At 45.7% G+C, this 17,583-nt stretch overlaps 1 protein-coding gene across 4 annotated transcripts in view; it reads left to right on the forward strand.

Annotated features, from left to right (window-relative positions):
- Positions 1-17,481, forward strand: part of LOC135243255 (disintegrin and metalloproteinase domain-containing protein 11-like) — a 73,382-nt gene extending 55,901 nt beyond the window's left edge. The window contains exons 24-27 of one of the 4 annotated variants that reach the window (XM_064314944.1): positions 2,321-2,432; positions 5,296-5,387; positions 11,341-11,358; positions 12,528-17,481. In XM_064314944.1, coding sequence (XP_064171014.1) covers positions 2,321-2,432; positions 5,296-5,387; positions 11,341-11,358; positions 12,528-12,902 — 597 coding nt within the window. In that variant the 3' untranslated portion in view covers positions 12,903-17,481. Of the gene's footprint in view, positions 1-2,320; positions 2,433-5,295; positions 5,816-11,340; positions 11,405-12,527 lie in introns of those variants that run through there. The other 3 variants (XM_064314943.1, XM_064314947.1, XM_064314946.1) reach the window with 3 other exon arrangements.
- Positions 17,482-17,583: the final 102 nt, after the last annotated feature.

The raw sequence follows: 17,583 nt of genomic DNA on the forward strand, positions 1-17,583 counted from the left end.
GGGCACAAGGTCAGGGAACCATAACATGCTGTGAACAGTATTTAAACTTCAGCTATACTGCGGTGAACTGTATTTGTTTATAGTCTGTACTGCTGTGAACAGTATTTATAGTTCAGCTATACTGCTGTGAACAGTATTTATGGTCCAGATAAACTGCTGTGAACAGTATTTATAGTTCTGCTATACTGCGGTGAACTGTATTTGTTTATAGTATGTACTGCTGTGAACAGTATTTATAGTTCAGCTATACTGCTGTGAACAGTATTTATGTTCCAGATAAACTGCTGTGAACAGTATTTATAGTTCTGCTATACTGCGGTGAACTGTATTTGTTTATAGTCTGTACTGCTGTGAACAGTATTTATAGTTCAGCTATACTGCTGTGAACAGTATTTATGGTCCAGATAAACTGCTGTGAACAGTATTTATAGTTCTGTTATACTGCTGTGAACAGTATTTATACTCCAGATAAACTGCTGTGAACAGTATTTATCGTTCTGCTATACTGCTGTGAACAGTATTTCTACTCCAGATGAACTACAGTGAACAGTATTTATAATTCAGCTATACTGCTGTGAACAGTATTTATACTCCAGATAAACTGCTATGAACAGTATTTATACTCCAGATATACTGCTGTGAGCAGTATTTATACTCCAGATAAACTGCTGTGAACAGTATTTATAGTTCTACTATACTGCTGTGAACAGTATTTATATTACAGATAAACTGCTGTGAACAGTATTCATAGTTCTGCTATACTGCTGTGAACAGTATTTATATTCCAGATAAACTGCTATGAACAGTATTTTCACAGTTCTGCTATACTGCTGTGAACCGTATTTGTGTATGATCTGTACTGCTGTGAACAGTATTTATACTCCAGATAAACTGCTGTGACCTGTATTTATACTCCAAATAAACTGCTGTGAACAGTATTTATAGTTCTGCTATACTGCTGTGAACAGTATTTATACTCCAAATAAACTGCTGTGAACAGTATTTATAGTTCAGCTATACTGCTGTGAACAGTATTTATTCTCCAGATAAACGGCTATGAACAGTATTTATACTCCAGACATACTGTTGTGAACAGTATTTATACTCCAGATAAACTGCTATGAACAGTATTTATAGTTCTGCTATACTGCTGTGAACAGTATTTGTGTATGGTCTGTACTTCTGTGAACAGTATTTAGTTCAGTTACTCTGCTGTGAATAGTATTTAATGTTCTGCTATACTGCTGTGAACAGTATTTCTGTATGGTCTGTACTGCTGTGAAGTGTTTATACTCCAGATAAACTGCTGTGAACAGTATTTATACTCCAGATATACTGCTGTGAACAGTATTTATACTTTGGATAAACTGCTGTGAGCAGTATTTATAGTTCTGCTGTACTGCTGTGAACAGTATTTGTGTATGGTCTGTACTGCTGTGAACAGTATTTATACTCCAGATTAACTGCTGTGAACAGTATTTATAGTTCTGCTATACTGCTATGAACAGTATTTATAGTTCTGCTATACTGCTGTGAACAGTATTTATACTCCAGATTAACTGCTATGAACAGTATTTATATTTCTGATATACTGCTGTGAACAGTATTTATACTCCAGTTAAACTGCTGTGAACAGTATTTATAGTTTTGCTATACTGCTGTGAACAATATTTGTGTATGGTCTGTACTGCTGTGAACAGTATTTATACTCTAGATAAACTGCTGTAAACAGTATTTATAGTTCTGCTGTACTGCTGTGAACAGTATTTGTTTATGGTCTGTACTGCTGTGAACAGTATTTATACTCCAGATAAACTGCTGTGAACAGTATTTATAGTCCTGCTATACTGCTGGGAACAGTATTTGTATATGGTCTGTACTGCTGTGAACAGTATTTATACTCTAGCTGAACTGCTATGAACAGTATTTATAGTTCTGCTATACTGCTGTGAACAGTATTTGTGTATGGTCTGTACTGCTGTGAACAGTATTTATACTCCAGATAAACTGCTGTGAACAGTATTTATAGTTCTGCTATACTGCTGTGAACAGTATTTGTGTATGGTCTGTACTGCTGTGAACAGTATTTATACTCCAGATAAACTGCTGTGAACAGTATTTATAGTTATGCTATACTGCTGTGAACAGTATTTATACTCCAGATAAACTGCTGTGAACAGTATTTATAGTTCAGCTATACTCTTGAACAGTATTTTGTTCAGTTACTCTGCTGTGAATAGTATTTATATTTCAGCTATACTGTGTGAACAGTATTTGTTTATGGTCTGTACTGATCGCCTCCCACTTCTCTCTGTTTCAGACCTGCAGTAATGAGGTGAAGTGTATCTGTGACAGAGACTACACTGGCAAAGACTGCAGTTTTTACGACCCCATCCCTGAACCCAAACCCCGGGACGGAACAGAGAAGAAGGGTCTGTACCCGCCGTGCAGCGCCTCCCCCCCTGCCCTGCAGCGCCCAACCCTGCAGCACCCCACCCACTGCAGCACCCCCCTGCCCTCCAGCACCCCACCCACCCTGCAGCACCCCACCCACTGCAGCACCCCCCTGCCCTGCAGCACCCCACCCACTGCAGCACCCCCCTGCCCTGCAGCACCCCACCCACTGCAGCACCCCCCTGCCCTGCAGCACCACCCACCACACCCCCCTGCAGCACCCCACCACCCCCACCCTGCAGCACCCCACCCACTGCAGCACCCCCCTGCCCTGCAGCACCCCACCCACCCTGCAGTACCCCCACCCCCCACCCTGCAGCACCCCACCCACTGCAGCACCCGCCTGCCCTGCAGCACCCCCCCACCCTGCAGCACCCCCCCCCCGCAGCACCCCCCACCCTGCAGCACCCCCCCTACCCTGCAGCATCCCCCTGCCCTGCAGCACCCCCCTACCCTGCAGCACCCCCCCACCCTGCAGCACCCCCACCCTGCAGCACCCCCCCCTACCCTGCAGCATCCCCCTGCCCTGCAGCACCCCCACCCTGCAGCACCCCCTGCCGCAGCACCCCCCCGCCCCGCAGCATCTCCCCCGTAGCATCCCCCCTGCAGCACTCCCCCTTGCAGCATCCCCCCTGCAGCACCTCCACCCTGCAGCACCCCCTCCCTGCAGTCTAGCACATCCTCCATGTTTTCCCCCTGGCAGATCTTGTCTCCCTCCTCTCTACTGTGACCTCATGCTGTTTCCATAGCTACCATATAAAGTTCCTGCACTGTAACCAGACCCGGGCCAAATTCACATTTTAAACACCCAAGCCTGTATTCCAATAGAGCAGGAGTGCTGATCTAGGATCAGTCTGGCCCTTTGGCTCAGGGTGGATCAGAGTCAGATGTGAACAGGGGAAGGCTGACCCTGGAGCAGCACTCCTGCCCAGAGGTGCTTTGTGAATCCAGGCCAAAGCCTGTGAAAGGAGCCCGTCTCTCTGAATTGTTGGGTGGGGGTCATGCATTACCACAATAACGGGGAAGCAGTTTGTCAGTGTGCTGCTGGAGCAGTTTGCGTGTGGTAGCTTATAAGCTTACATGTGTAACTGGTGTTCCACCAGAGACAGCTGGATTTCAAATTTATATTTGCTGGTATGTGTAGATGAACACACCACCCATACGCTAGACGTGTAATGAACAGCCAGCACATAAAAAAATTATTATTATAATTATTAATTATTACTTATGTGAAAAGTTTTTGACAACCAAAATTATTCAACAATAGAACCATTTGGGTGAGAGGCAAGGCATGCACACATGAGAAACTGAACAGGCCACATAAACTGGCCTGGTAAACTGGACTCTTGTGAGTGTTCCTGAGCTACTGTGAGTAGATCCACATCGGGGTACACTAGTAGGCCACATCTCACATGTGATTAAGACCACCTCTACAAAATGTCTGGACCCTCTACCACCCACAACTCTGCTCAAGTGTTTTAATAAATGCAGTTCTAGTTCTAGTCTTTTATCATATTCATCATGCAATTCAAAATGCTGTCTTGCGACTGTGAAAACCTATGTGGTAGTTTAAATAGCAACAGCCTAAATTAGAATGAGGTGTACACAGCAGTGAGAAACAGTCTCCAACCAACACTGGGATGCCAGTCTCCAACCAACACCAGGATGCCAGTCTCCAACCAACACCAGGATGCCAGTCTCCAACCAACACTGGGATGCCAGTCTCTAACCAACATTGGGATGCCAGTCTCCAACCAACACTGGGATGCCAGTCTCCAACCAACATTGGGATGCCAGTCTCTAACCAACACTGGGATGCCAGTCTCCAACCAACACCAGGATGCCAGTCTCTAACCAACATTGGGATGCCAGTCTCTAACCAACACTGGGATGCCAGTCTCCAACCAACACTGGGATGCCAGTCTCCAACCAACACTGGGATGCCAGTCTCCAACCAACACCAGGATTCCAGTCTCCAACCAACACCAGGATGCCAGTCTCCAACCAACACCAGGATGCCAGTCTCCAACCAACACTGGGATGCCAGTCTCCAACCAACACCAGGATGCCAGTCTCCAACCAACACTGGGATGCCAGTCTCCAACCAACACTGGGATGGCAGTCTCCAACCAACACTGGGACGCCAGTCTCCAACCAACATTGGGATGCCAGTCTCTAACCAGAGCTGGGACTTACGTGCAGTGTAGCCATTTAAAGGCTTGGGTCATTAATTGTACTTTTACAGCACTATTTAGAAAATGAAATACACAATCACACATATACAAAGAAACACTGAAATATGCAGACATGCACCTACTTGAAATTACATTTATCACATCAACAGTCCTGCAGATACTGAGAATTTTCTGAAAAACGCACAGAGCGAAACGTACATATAGCATTAGGTACCTTTTCCTGAATGTTGGGCCAGTTAAAGGGTTTGTGTAAGGGGTTTGTGTAAGGGGTTTGTGTAAAGGGTTTGTGTAAAGGGTTTGTGTAAGGGGTTTGTGTAAAGGGTTTGTGTAAGGGGTTTGTCTAAAGGGTTTGTGTAAGGGGTTTGCGTAAAGGGTTTGTGTAATGGGTGTGTATAAAGGGTTTGTGTAAGGGGTGTGTGTAAGTGGTTTGTGTAAAGGGTTTGTGTAAGGGGTTTGTCTAAAGGGTTTGTGTAAGGGTGTGTGTAAAGGGTTTGTGTAAAGGGTTTGTGTAAGGGGTTTGTGTAAAGGGTTTGTGTAAGGGGTTTGACCCAGGTCTGATCACAGCACAGCTGCTTCCTGTCAGAGGCTGGTTACATACAGGTCTGCTGGAGTGCTCACTTTGCTTGTCTTCTTTTCCATCCTGAAGTAACCGTGTCCTTAATTTTACCCCCACACCGATGGCCCCCGCCCCACGCAAGAGGGCGCTGGACAGAGAGAGAGGGGGGAAGGCGGGCTGAAGTAATGGAAGACACTCCTTTTCTTTTCACTGTTATGCACTTTTACCCTCCCTCGCTCTCCCCCCCACCTCCTATCTTTCCTACTCTTTCTCTCTCACTCTCTCTCTGTCCCTGTCTGTCTCTCTGTATCTCTCTCTCTCCCTATCTCTCTCTCTATGTCTACCTCCCTCTCTCTCTCTCTCTTTCTCTATCTCTCTCTCTCTCTCTCGGTTGTGGGGGGACCAGTGGTTGTTTGATGAGATGTACAGTGTTTCTTTTGTCCTCTGATGTGCGTCTGGTGGTGTTGTCTCCGTCCCGTCCCCCCCCATTCCCCTGCCTCCCCCCCTTCCTTTACGCAGGTCCCAGTGGCACCAATATCATTATAGGGTCCATTGCAGGCGCTATTCTGCTGGCAGCTATAGTCCTAGGGGGGACAGGATGGGGATTTAAGTAAGAGATCTGGCATGTCTTTGTGTACCTGTCTGCTTCTCCATGGCGCCCCAGACTCTCTCTCTCACTTGCTTGGCATACGGAATGCCGGGGTGGGCGGGGCTAGCACAGCACACGCCAGCGCGTTCCTCCAGAGCAGGGCCGCTGTCTCCACACCGCCCTCTGCTGGTGGTTTACCGCAACCGCAGACGGCCAGCAGCCTGTTCGTCCGTCCTGTCACTGTGATATCCCCGTCAGACCAGCGGCAAAGTTGCTCGAAAGGCCAAACAGCTATTACCACACCACCACATCTGGGGTTTTTTCACATAAAATGTCTTCAAACCTAAAATTGTGAGGGAAGTATAAATCATAGTGTATAGAAAAAAACAATGCTGATATTTACGATACACAAACTTTTAACATATTTAATTAAGGTCAGTTTAGCTCTTCCTTGCGTTGGGATATCAGGGCTTAAGCCTGCATGGGGACTAATTAAAAGGCCAAAACGTCCATCTTCCTCCAACTAACACAAACGCCTTCTTCTGAGCTCACATCACACTGTGCCCTTTGGGAGTTTCCATACGCTGAGTTGGCATGAAGACACGTTTCGTTTCATAAGTGTTTTTTTTTAATTAAAATCTTAAATAATTTTCAGATACTACAAAAAAAGCACCTCAGAATGTGATTGAGTGGAACAACGTAGATATGGAAACTCCACTATGGAATTGGGCACACTGTCCTTCCCATTACATCTCAGTTACACACACACACACGCAATCAAACACATACACACACACACACACACACACACACAATCAAACACATACACACACACACAAACACACACAATCAAACACATACACACACACACACATGCACACAATCAAACACATACACACACATGCTTGCACACTCAGTCACGCTTACAGACACACATATAGAGACAATCACACACACACTCCAGACTGAGCCTGCCAGGGACCCCACAGTGCCCTCTCTGTTAAGCCCCGCCCTGCATGTATGCCTTGGATGTTTATTGGCTGATTGTGCATGCCAGCATGAGCACGGGGGCAGAGCACAAGGCAGTGATAGGGGCTGAGTGGTGGGACAGGGATGGCGGGTGTGACCTACGCAAGGCAGGGATGTCAATCAAGTCTGCATCAGATGGGCTCTCCAGAACAACTTTCCCATGATAAAAAGCCACACAGTCACAAACATGTTGCACACCCACACAGTCACACACACACACACACACACACACACAGTCATAACCATGCTGTACACACACACACACACACACAGTCACACAGTCATAAACATGCTGTACACACACACACACACACAGTCACAAACATGCTGCACACACACACACAGTCACAAACATTCTGCACACACACACAGTCACAAACATGCTGCACACACACAGTCACAAACATGCTGCACACACACAGTCACAAACATGCTGCACACACACAATCACAAACATTCTGCACACACACACAGTCACAAACATGCTGCACACACACACAGTCACAAACATTCTGCACACACACACAGTCAAACATGCTGCACACACAGTCACACACACACCCACACAGTCACAAACATGCTACACACCCACACAGTCGCAAACATGCTGCACACACACAGTCACACACACACCCACACAGTCACAAACATGCTACACACACACACACACAGAGTCACAAACATGCTGCACACACACACACACCCACACAGTCACACAGTCACAAACATGCTACACACACACAGTCACACACACACCCACACAGTCACAAACATGCTGCACACACACACAGTCACAAACATGCTACACACACACACAGTCACACACACACCCACACAGTCACAAACATGCTGCACACCCACACAGTCACACACACACACACACAGTCACAAACATGCTGCACACACACACCCACACAGTCACAAACATGCTGCACACACACACACACACACACAGTCACAAACATGCTGCACACACACAGACACACACACACAGTCACAAACATGCTGCATAGCCACACCCACACAGTCACAAACATGCTGCAACACACACACAGTCACAAACATGCTGCACACACACACACACACAGTCACAAACATGCTACATACACACAGTCACAAACATGCTGCACACACACACAGTCACAAACATGCTACACACACACACAGTCACAAACATGCTGCACACACACACACACAGTCACAAACATGCTACACACACAGTCACAAACATGCTGCACACACACACAGTCACACACACACACACACACAGTCACAAACATGCTGCAACACACACACACACACACACAGTCACAAACATGCTGCACACACACACACACACACAGTCACAAACATGCTGCACACCCAAACAGTCACAAACATGCTGCACACACACACAGTCACAAACATGCTACACACACACACACAGTCACAAACATTCTGCACACACACACAGTCACAAACATGCTGCACACACACACAGTCACAAACATTCTGCACACACACACAGTCACAAACATGCTGCACACACAGTCACAGACACACCCACACAGTCACAAACATGCTGCACACACACACACACACAGTCATAAACATGCTACACAAACAGTCACAAACATGCTACACACACAGTCACACACATGCTGCACACACACAGTCACAAACATGCTGCACACACACACCCACACAGTCACAAACATGCTGCACACGCACACACCCACACAGTCACAAACATGCTGCACACACACACACACACAGTCACAAACATGCTACAAAAACAGTCACAAACATGCTACACACACAGTCACACACATGCTGCACACACAGTCACAAACATGCTGCACACCCACACAGTCACAAACATGCTACACACACAGTCACACACATGCGGCACACACACACACAGTCACAAACATGTTGCACACCCACACACACACACACACAGTCACAAACATGTTGCACACCCACACAGTCACAAACATGCTACACACACAGTCACAAACATGCTGCACACACACAGTCACACACATGCTGCACACCCACACAGTCACAAACATGCTGCACCCACACAGTCACACACATGCTGCACACCCACACAGTCACAAACATGCTGCACACACACAGTGACAAACATGCTGCACACATACACAGTCATACACACACACCCACACAGTCACAAACATGCTACACCCACACAGTCACACACATGCTGCACACCCACACAGTCACAAACATGCTACACCCACACAGTCACACACATGCTGCACACACACAGTCACAAACATGCTGCACACACACAGTCACACACATGCTGCACACACACACAGTCACAAACATGCTGCACACACACAGTCACAAACATGCTGCACACACACACCCACACAGTCACAAACATGCTGCACACACACACACCCACACAGTCACAAACATGCTGCACACCCACACAGTCACACGCATGCTGCACACACACAGTCATACACACACCCACACAGTCACAAACATGCTGCACACACACACACCCACACAGTCACAAACATGCTACACCCACGCAGTCACACACATGCTGCACACACACAGTCACAAACATGCTGCACACACACACAGTCACAAACATGCTGCACACCCACACAGTCACAAACATACTACACACACACAGTCACACACACACCCACACAGTCACAAACATGCTACGCACACAGTCACACACATGCTGCACACCCACAGTGACAAACATGCTGCACACACACACAGTCATACACACACACCCACACAGTCACAAACATGCTACACCCACACAGTCACACACATGCTGCACACCCACACAGTCACAAACATGCTACACCCACACAGTCACACACACACACACCCACACAGTCACAAACATGCTACACCCACACAGTCACACACATGCTGCACACACACACAGTCACAAACATGCTACACCCACACAGTCACACACATGCTGCACACACACAGTGAAAAGCTGTTTAACATGGGCAATGTGCTCCAACCAGGCCACTGCCTGTTTAGCATGGGCAATGTGCTCCAACTAAGCCACTGTCCATTTAGCATGGGCAATGTGCCTCCATGAACCATTCAAGGCTTCACAGCATAGGATGTGCATCTACTTTGCTGAGTGAAGTAGATGACCATGCTACATGAATGCATGTTCAATATACAGAAAGACCTCTTCTGGCACCAGCTGAGTGCACTCTTGTCCTCTGATTGGTATATTCTGAACAGGGAGTAAAGCTCCTTTATGTCCAAAGGAGAAATAGAGTGTTAGGTGGACAGAAGTTTATGGTATGGTTCTGGGTGGTCCCAGGTGGTTCCGGGTGATCCTGGGTGGTTCCGGGTGATTCTGGGTGATTCCAGGTGGTTCCGGGTGATTCTGGGTGGTTCCGTGCTCACCTCAGCCAGCCCTGATCTCAGATTAGCGCTCAGCCCATCTGTGTGCCAATGATGAGAAAATGAGGCTTCATTAATCCAGTAATAGGAGGAGCTACGATGAGTTGTCAATCACTGACCTGTTTGAATCCATTAAACGTGCTCTACGCAGAAAAACACAATTGGTTTGTCACACAAATCCATGTGTCACTAATAGCTTAATGTATCCCCTCCTACATTTGGTTTCATGATGCTTCATCCCCCCATAAGTGTGAGACACTAATTGAGGGGAGGGGCCTTAATTGACCTTAGAGGGCCGGTCTGTGTGCTGGTTTTTGTGTCCCATCCTGTTACTTTAGTATAGTTTCCTGACAGCTCTATAATCTATGCTGGTTCACTCCTGTACTTGAACACAGTACAGACTTTAGGATACACTTTCAGCCTGTGGCTGTAGCTGGTGCTTATACAAATGTCAGATAAAGATTTGATTGAGCTAATTAAATAATTAAGAACAGAAGTTGGCACAAAATCCTGAAACAGTTCGGCCCTTGCACCCTTGCACTAATCGGGGGGGGGGGTGGGGGGGTGGAAGTATTCTGGAATGCACTTGGTGAGTGGCCACATGTGAACAAGTGCACACAACAACTTTTACTTCCCTTAGAACTAATCTGACCAACCAATCACATTTCAGCCCTCTGATTGCATGTCTCAGCAATGAACTGGTGAAGGATTCTCTGTGTTAGCCCCAGCCCCTGCCGTAACGATGCTAAAATTAAGGAATGTTCTACAAGCACAACTTTAGTTATTGTTGGTAGTGTTGTTTTACACTCTAATAAATGATTTGATAGAAAAATCGATGTGAAATCTGACTCAAAGTATCGTATAAGGCCTGATAACAGACACGGCTACTCATGCTCAGCGTAACATACAATAAAACTGAAATAAATAAAATTTCCAAAAAGGGAAGTATCCCTGGCCTGTCGGGTGTGCTTGAATTAGACCCCTGTCACTGTCCCTGCCCACACCTGCCCAGTGCCCATTCCTGACACCATCTGCCCTGTGATTCCTGTCTCTAACCCTGACTCTCTCTCATTCTCTCTCTCCACGCTATTGCTGTTTATCCTGGGATAAAGGAACATTCGAAGAGGAAGGTACGACTCTGCACAACAGCCATGGATGTGAAGTGTCTGCCTGCAGCCCTAACCCCACCCCTAAAACTGCCCCACCCCTTACCTTATCCTAACCCCAACCCTAAACCTTCCCCACCCCTTACCTCATCCCTAACCCCATCCCTAAACCTGCCCCACCCCTTACCTTATCCCTAACCCCACCCCTAAACCTGCCCCACCCCTTACCTTATCCCTAACCCTAGCCCTAAACATGCCCCACCCCTTACCTCATCCCTAACCCCACCCCTAAACCTGCCCCACTCCTGAACCTGCCGCATCACTTACCTCATCTCTAACCCGACGCCTAAACCTGCCCCACCTGTCAGATCTGCTGCCCCATGACATCATCACCATGCTCCTGTTAGATCTGCTGCCCCATATCTCAGACGGTCCCAGCAGGGCAGGGGCTCAAAGGAATATTAGCTTTGTATTTGATGTGCGATTAGGGCTCACTTTTCACAACAGCTCGCAGAACCCAGCAGTGTAAGAACAGGAAATGGCTTTTCTCCTATGGAATTGTATGCTAACAGTGGACTGCAATTTGTTGGACTGAAGCTTTTTGTTGTACAAACATAAAACATGGCAATACCAATGATTGTCATATATTAATGTCTATCCTTACTTCTGTTAGTCAAGTGTTTTGTTTTAAAGTTAATTGCCGGTATTGATTATGGTATGAAATTTCTTTTCATATGAAAGATTCTTTAAACAGTGAATGAGTACATTTCACCTCACATACTGTATGAACTGTTTTGGCATGACCTGTGATAGATCACAAGAAAAGTGCTTCTGTTAAAGTGTTGAATTTGGGCCTGCAGCATAAAATAGCTTTGTGGTGTAGAAGGTTACAGCCGAAAATATTCTGTACGTTTTTGGAATTTGAATGAAACTCAGTAACTATGCACACAAACGATGACAGAAAAGTGTCAGTTGTCTGATATGGATTATATGGTGACATTTTTGGTATAATACATCATGCTTTGAAGCTTTTTTGAGTGATGAGTATGTCCTTATTGTTTTTTTTTTGTGCTAGTTTTTGATATTTTCTTCCCCATCAGCTAGCCTGATTTTGCATCCTCCTGTATTAGCCTCAGTTCTGTCATTTCCTGTCTGGGCTAAGCTCTCTGTCTCTCCTCTCTCTTTCTCTCCAGATCTGGTGGGGGATAGGATATCTGTCACTGTGTCCTATTCACATAAAAGAAGAAGAAAAAGAAGTCTTCCTCATTCCAAATCTCCCACAATGCTTTTCTCTTCTAGTTTGCCCCTCCTTCTTTCCCTCCTTCACTCTTTCTCTCCTCTGCTTTTCCCTTCTCTCTCTGTCCCTCTCCCTCTCCCCCGGCCATCTGAGGCCCCTCCCTCCAAGCATTCCAACCAGACCTGACTGCCAATCACTCCAGCCAGAGGCTGCCACTGTCAGGTTGCGCAACACAGCCACTCCCACTGCACACTGTCATCCAAACAGCAGCCTTCAGAAGGCAACAGATATCTGTCCCCCTAGGCAGCAGTGGCCTCAGCTGGTGGATTAAGGTAATGCAGCTATTGATTAATCCACAGTGGAAAAGATGAACATGCTTCAGTGTCAACTCCAGCTGCATCAGGCAAACAACTCAGTAGAGACTCATCAGTCCTTACAGCCAGACGGACTCTGGAGACCTATCCCACTGTCCTTACTGGCTCTGTGGGGACCTATCCCACAGTCCTTACCGCCGGACCAGCTCTGTGGACACCTATCCCATCAGTCCTTACTGCCGGACCAGCTCTGTGGAGACCTGTCCCACAGTCCTTTCCGCCGGACCGGCTCTGTGGACACCTATCCCATCAGTCCTTACTGCTGGATGGACTCTGTGGAGACCTATCCCATCAGTCCTTACTGCTGGACAGACTCTGTGGAGACCTATCCCATCAGCCCTTACTGCTGGACGGACTCTGTGGAGACCTATCCCATCAGTCCTTACTGCTGGACCGGCTCTGTGGAGACCTATCCCACTGTCCTTACGGACTCTGTGGAGACCTATCCCATCAGTCTTTACTGCCGGACGGACTCTGTGGAGACCTATCCCATCGGTCCTTCCTGGCTCTGTGGAGACCTATCCCATCAGTCCTTACTGCCAGACTGGCTCTGTGGAGATCTATCCCATGGTCCTTACTGCTGGATGGACTCTGTGGAGACCTATCCCATCAGTCTTTACTGCCGGACGGACTCTGTGGAGACCTATCCCATCAGTCCTTACTGCCGGACCGGCTCTGTGGAGACTTATCCCACAGTCCTTATTACTGGACTAACTCACTTAAACCAGTTAACTCAATGATACATCGCTAAGTCTGGCAGTAAAGTATTTGTTGTTAAGACTTGTGGTGGCTACTGTACAAGAGGAAGGAATCATGACAAGCTGGAGCTCTGGCTTGTTGGTCCTGGGACAGCCAATGATGGGAGAGTATCTCTGTCCTCCAATCACGTTCCTCCCTGAATTCTTCTCAAGTGCCCTCACTCTAACATCTGTCCTGAAGGGAGTGTTTCAAGCAGGGGAAGGGAACAGAGTGTCTGTCTGCCGACATAAACAGAACTGCCTAGTTAGAGTGCAATGGGGAAACAGTCTTGATGCCTTTTGGAAATGGATATGCCTTTCCTCTCAATGGGTGTAGGTCACGTCTTGAGCTGCATGTTGGAGCACAACCACCATCAGAGCAGAGAACATTCTGTTTTGCCTTTAAATTGAACATCCATCCGTCTGCACAGACTTGTGGGTAAACTATATGCCTCTGAGGCCTGAAGCTCCAGCATTCGGGGGAGACACTAACCAATCAAAAGACCAAGCAGAGTGGAGGAAACTTCTATAGTCTGGGCTGTTTGAATGCAACTTAGATCTAGGCACTTGATACTTGTAGGCACTGTTTGTATGAAATGGTGTTCACTACAATCAGGAAGAACTCCTTTTAAAGTTACTTTTAAAATGACAAATTGTCCTGTTTCCAAAGAAAAAAAGGAAATGTATTGTGAAAAAATGCTGAGGGGAGGGCAGAACGCTGGGAGTCCGTTTCAAACGATGTCTGATCCTCACGGGCATTACACACGCTGTCTGGGTGGTGTTGCTACGACGATACTCACTGGACCTAGAGACACTGTAGGAGTGGTCATCTTCAGTGACTTATAACCTCTTGTGTTGTCTACTAACATTCCACAATTAGTCATTGCTATTTATGTGCTGATTTTTAAAAGAAAACCTTAAGGTAACCAGTCAACATGCAGTAACACAGCAGTTTCTTACACTGCAAACATGCATAGAAGAGTGTGGATGCATGTGTGTGTTTGCCAGTATTTGGAAATGTGTACAATACACATACACACTCTTAGACTGCCGGCTCAGTACGAAATCAGTACATTTATGATGTGTTCACTGCAAAATATAAGAAATGTACTCTATACAGGACATGGAGTATGCGTATACTGTATGTATGATGAATACATGCACATTTGTTTGTATATATGTTGCCTGAATCTTTTTCATTTATCACTAGTGTCTCCATACTGAAATGCTCTTAGAAATGAAAGGGGGAGGGGGGCTGTCTGTTCTCTTTTTTTCCATGAACATATTGTCATTTAATATGTTTTCCAAGTTCAGAATAATGTATCCCTCTTATTTCTAATATGTCACATATTATGTTTTAGCATATGTTAAAGAAAATGGACAAAGCACCGCCCAACAATTATGTCACCTGGGTATAAGGCCTCCTCTTTCTCCTGCTGGACAGAATGGATTCTGAACATTTAGCTGCAGTTCGTAGATTAAATTAACACAAGAGACCAAACCATTATTGATTTCTTTAGAAGTACTTAAAATAACTATGGATTTGTCACTATTGGAGAGGACTCACCCGCACACTTCTATGCACTTAAATGACAAGGTGGAAGAAGCTATATCCCAGTGACATCACCACTTCAAATGGACTTTTGCAGATACAGTAGGAAGATGGTTTGGGTTAAAAGCAGAACATACCAAATGATGGTTTTGATTGAGTTGTCCTTAAAATGCCAGACACAGGATGTGAGATTCAGGCTTCAAGGCTGGCTAGAGGAGCCCCGTTTAACACGTTTCCCAGGGTTCCAGAGCAGAAATGGGGGTTTGCTTGCAGTTAGCAACAAACAGTTTGACCAACAGTTCGGCACATCACTGCACGCCGAGAAAAATGCTCTTCAAGACCCCCCTTTCACCACATCACAGTGTCCACATCTGACTCATGATGAGGCCTGGCTGCAAAATGCATTCTGGGAAACGTGGTCAGAGGGCACGTTTAATATTGGGGACTGGGGCTCACACCTGGTATGATGTGTGACGATTCTGTTCTCTTGCACCCTGCAATGACTGAACATGCTTCTCAGAGGGAGTTTGGTTCCTCTGCTACTGTTCTGAAACTTGGAGGAGGATGAGGGACTTCTGAAGCCTCGAAATGTAAAGCACTTTAGATTTTTGGACAAAAGGCCATATATTTATGCAAGGTAATATTTATTAGTTACATATTTTTTGACGGGAATAATATTTAATGAAGACTGAGACTGATTGAACAGTTTAGTTTGTTGCTTGGTGGGATAATCCACACAGATGCAACTGAGTTGCAGATCTCTGAAAGGCTTCTATGTCCCAAAACAAACCTCTGGACTGAAATGATGCAGGTTCCCTTTTAATTACACCCAAAAGACCTCCATAAGGCAAAAGGTTAACATCATTTTGTTCTCATTCTCATTCATAACCAAAGGCTGCATTTGAACCAAAATGATTCTTAAGCCAATGGATTTACGAAATTAAAGTACTCCCCCTCTCCCACCTCCAAAATCAGTATTAGTACCTCACCCACAGCCAAACTGTTGTGCTGTCTGAATGTTATTCCAGCATTACTTGTATACCTCATTCAACCAAATCTCTCTTCTGACTGTAACCAGCATCAATACTACTGAACCAACAGCAGTACCTCATCCCTCCCCAAATCTCTTTTCCATCTAGTCAACAGCATTACCCCATCATCCCCAAATCTCCTTCCTATAATCAACAGCACTACCCCATCCCTCCCCAAAGCTCTTTTCTATCTAGTCAACACTACCCCACCCCTCCCCAAATGTCTTTCCTATAATCAACATCACTACCCCATCCATCCCCAAATCTCTTTCCTATAAACAGCAGTACCCCATCCCTCCCCAAAGCTCTTTTCTATCTAGTCAACATCACTACCCCATCCATCCCCAAATCTCTTTCCTATAAACAGCACTACCCCATCCATCCCCAAATCTCTTTCCTATAAACAGCACTACCCCATCCTTCCCCAAATCTCCTTTCTATCTAGTCAACATCACTACCCCACCCCTCCCCAAATCTCTTTTCTATAATCAACATCACTACCCCATCCCTCCCCAAATCTCTTTTCTATCTAGTAAACAGCACTGCTACCCCACTTCCACCCAAATCTCTACTGTCTGTTTTTGTTTTTGAACTATCATGTACCTACTGGTGCTGCAAAATCATGACACTTTAAAAAATGAGCACAAAGAGTAAGTGTGCTCAAATGCACCCGTGCATACATTACCTTGTACATAGTGTGCATACATAAGAAATAATGTGTAAAACATGATAATATATACAAAAAATGTTATACAGATGGAGTTGAGTATGATCTGTTATTCTAGAACACACCTGTCTAGATGTATCTAGCACAGCTCTGTAGCTCAGAATTGTACATGTGTCGATAGTTTAAACACCAGAAATTGCTCATATCCAGGTGCCAACATGTACAGTATATAGGGAAATGTATATATTGTACATGACTCTCTTTGCGGTTGACTGTTTGGGAAAGAGCGTGGCAGATATTTTCAGTTCATAAATAGTGAACAGAAATCAGTATTTCAATTTTAGTTGTTTTCAATGAATGCACTGTTATTCTGTATAGGGGTTTAGGTTCCTTTTAGATCACATGAAAATTCCTCTGAATCGATGGAAGAGCAAGACCAACAGAAAGGCGGCCCATCTTTTCAGGAAAAGGTCGCGGACAAGTGACAAACTTCCAAATGAAATGAATGAGTGACACGTAAAATGAGAAAATAAAATTTAAAATGTGAAACGTGTTTGTCAATCAATTTTGTGGATGAATATTGGGTGTGTGCAGTACTGAAGTCCATCAAAAGGGGAGCTGTGGCATGGCTCAGTTTGAAGGAGGAATTCA

The sequence above is a fragment of the Anguilla rostrata genome, chromosome 17, assembly GCF_018555375.3.
Source record: "Anguilla rostrata isolate EN2019 chromosome 17, ASM1855537v3, whole genome shotgun sequence".
Lineage (NCBI taxonomy): Eukaryota > Metazoa > Chordata > Actinopteri > Anguilliformes > Anguillidae > Anguilla > Anguilla rostrata.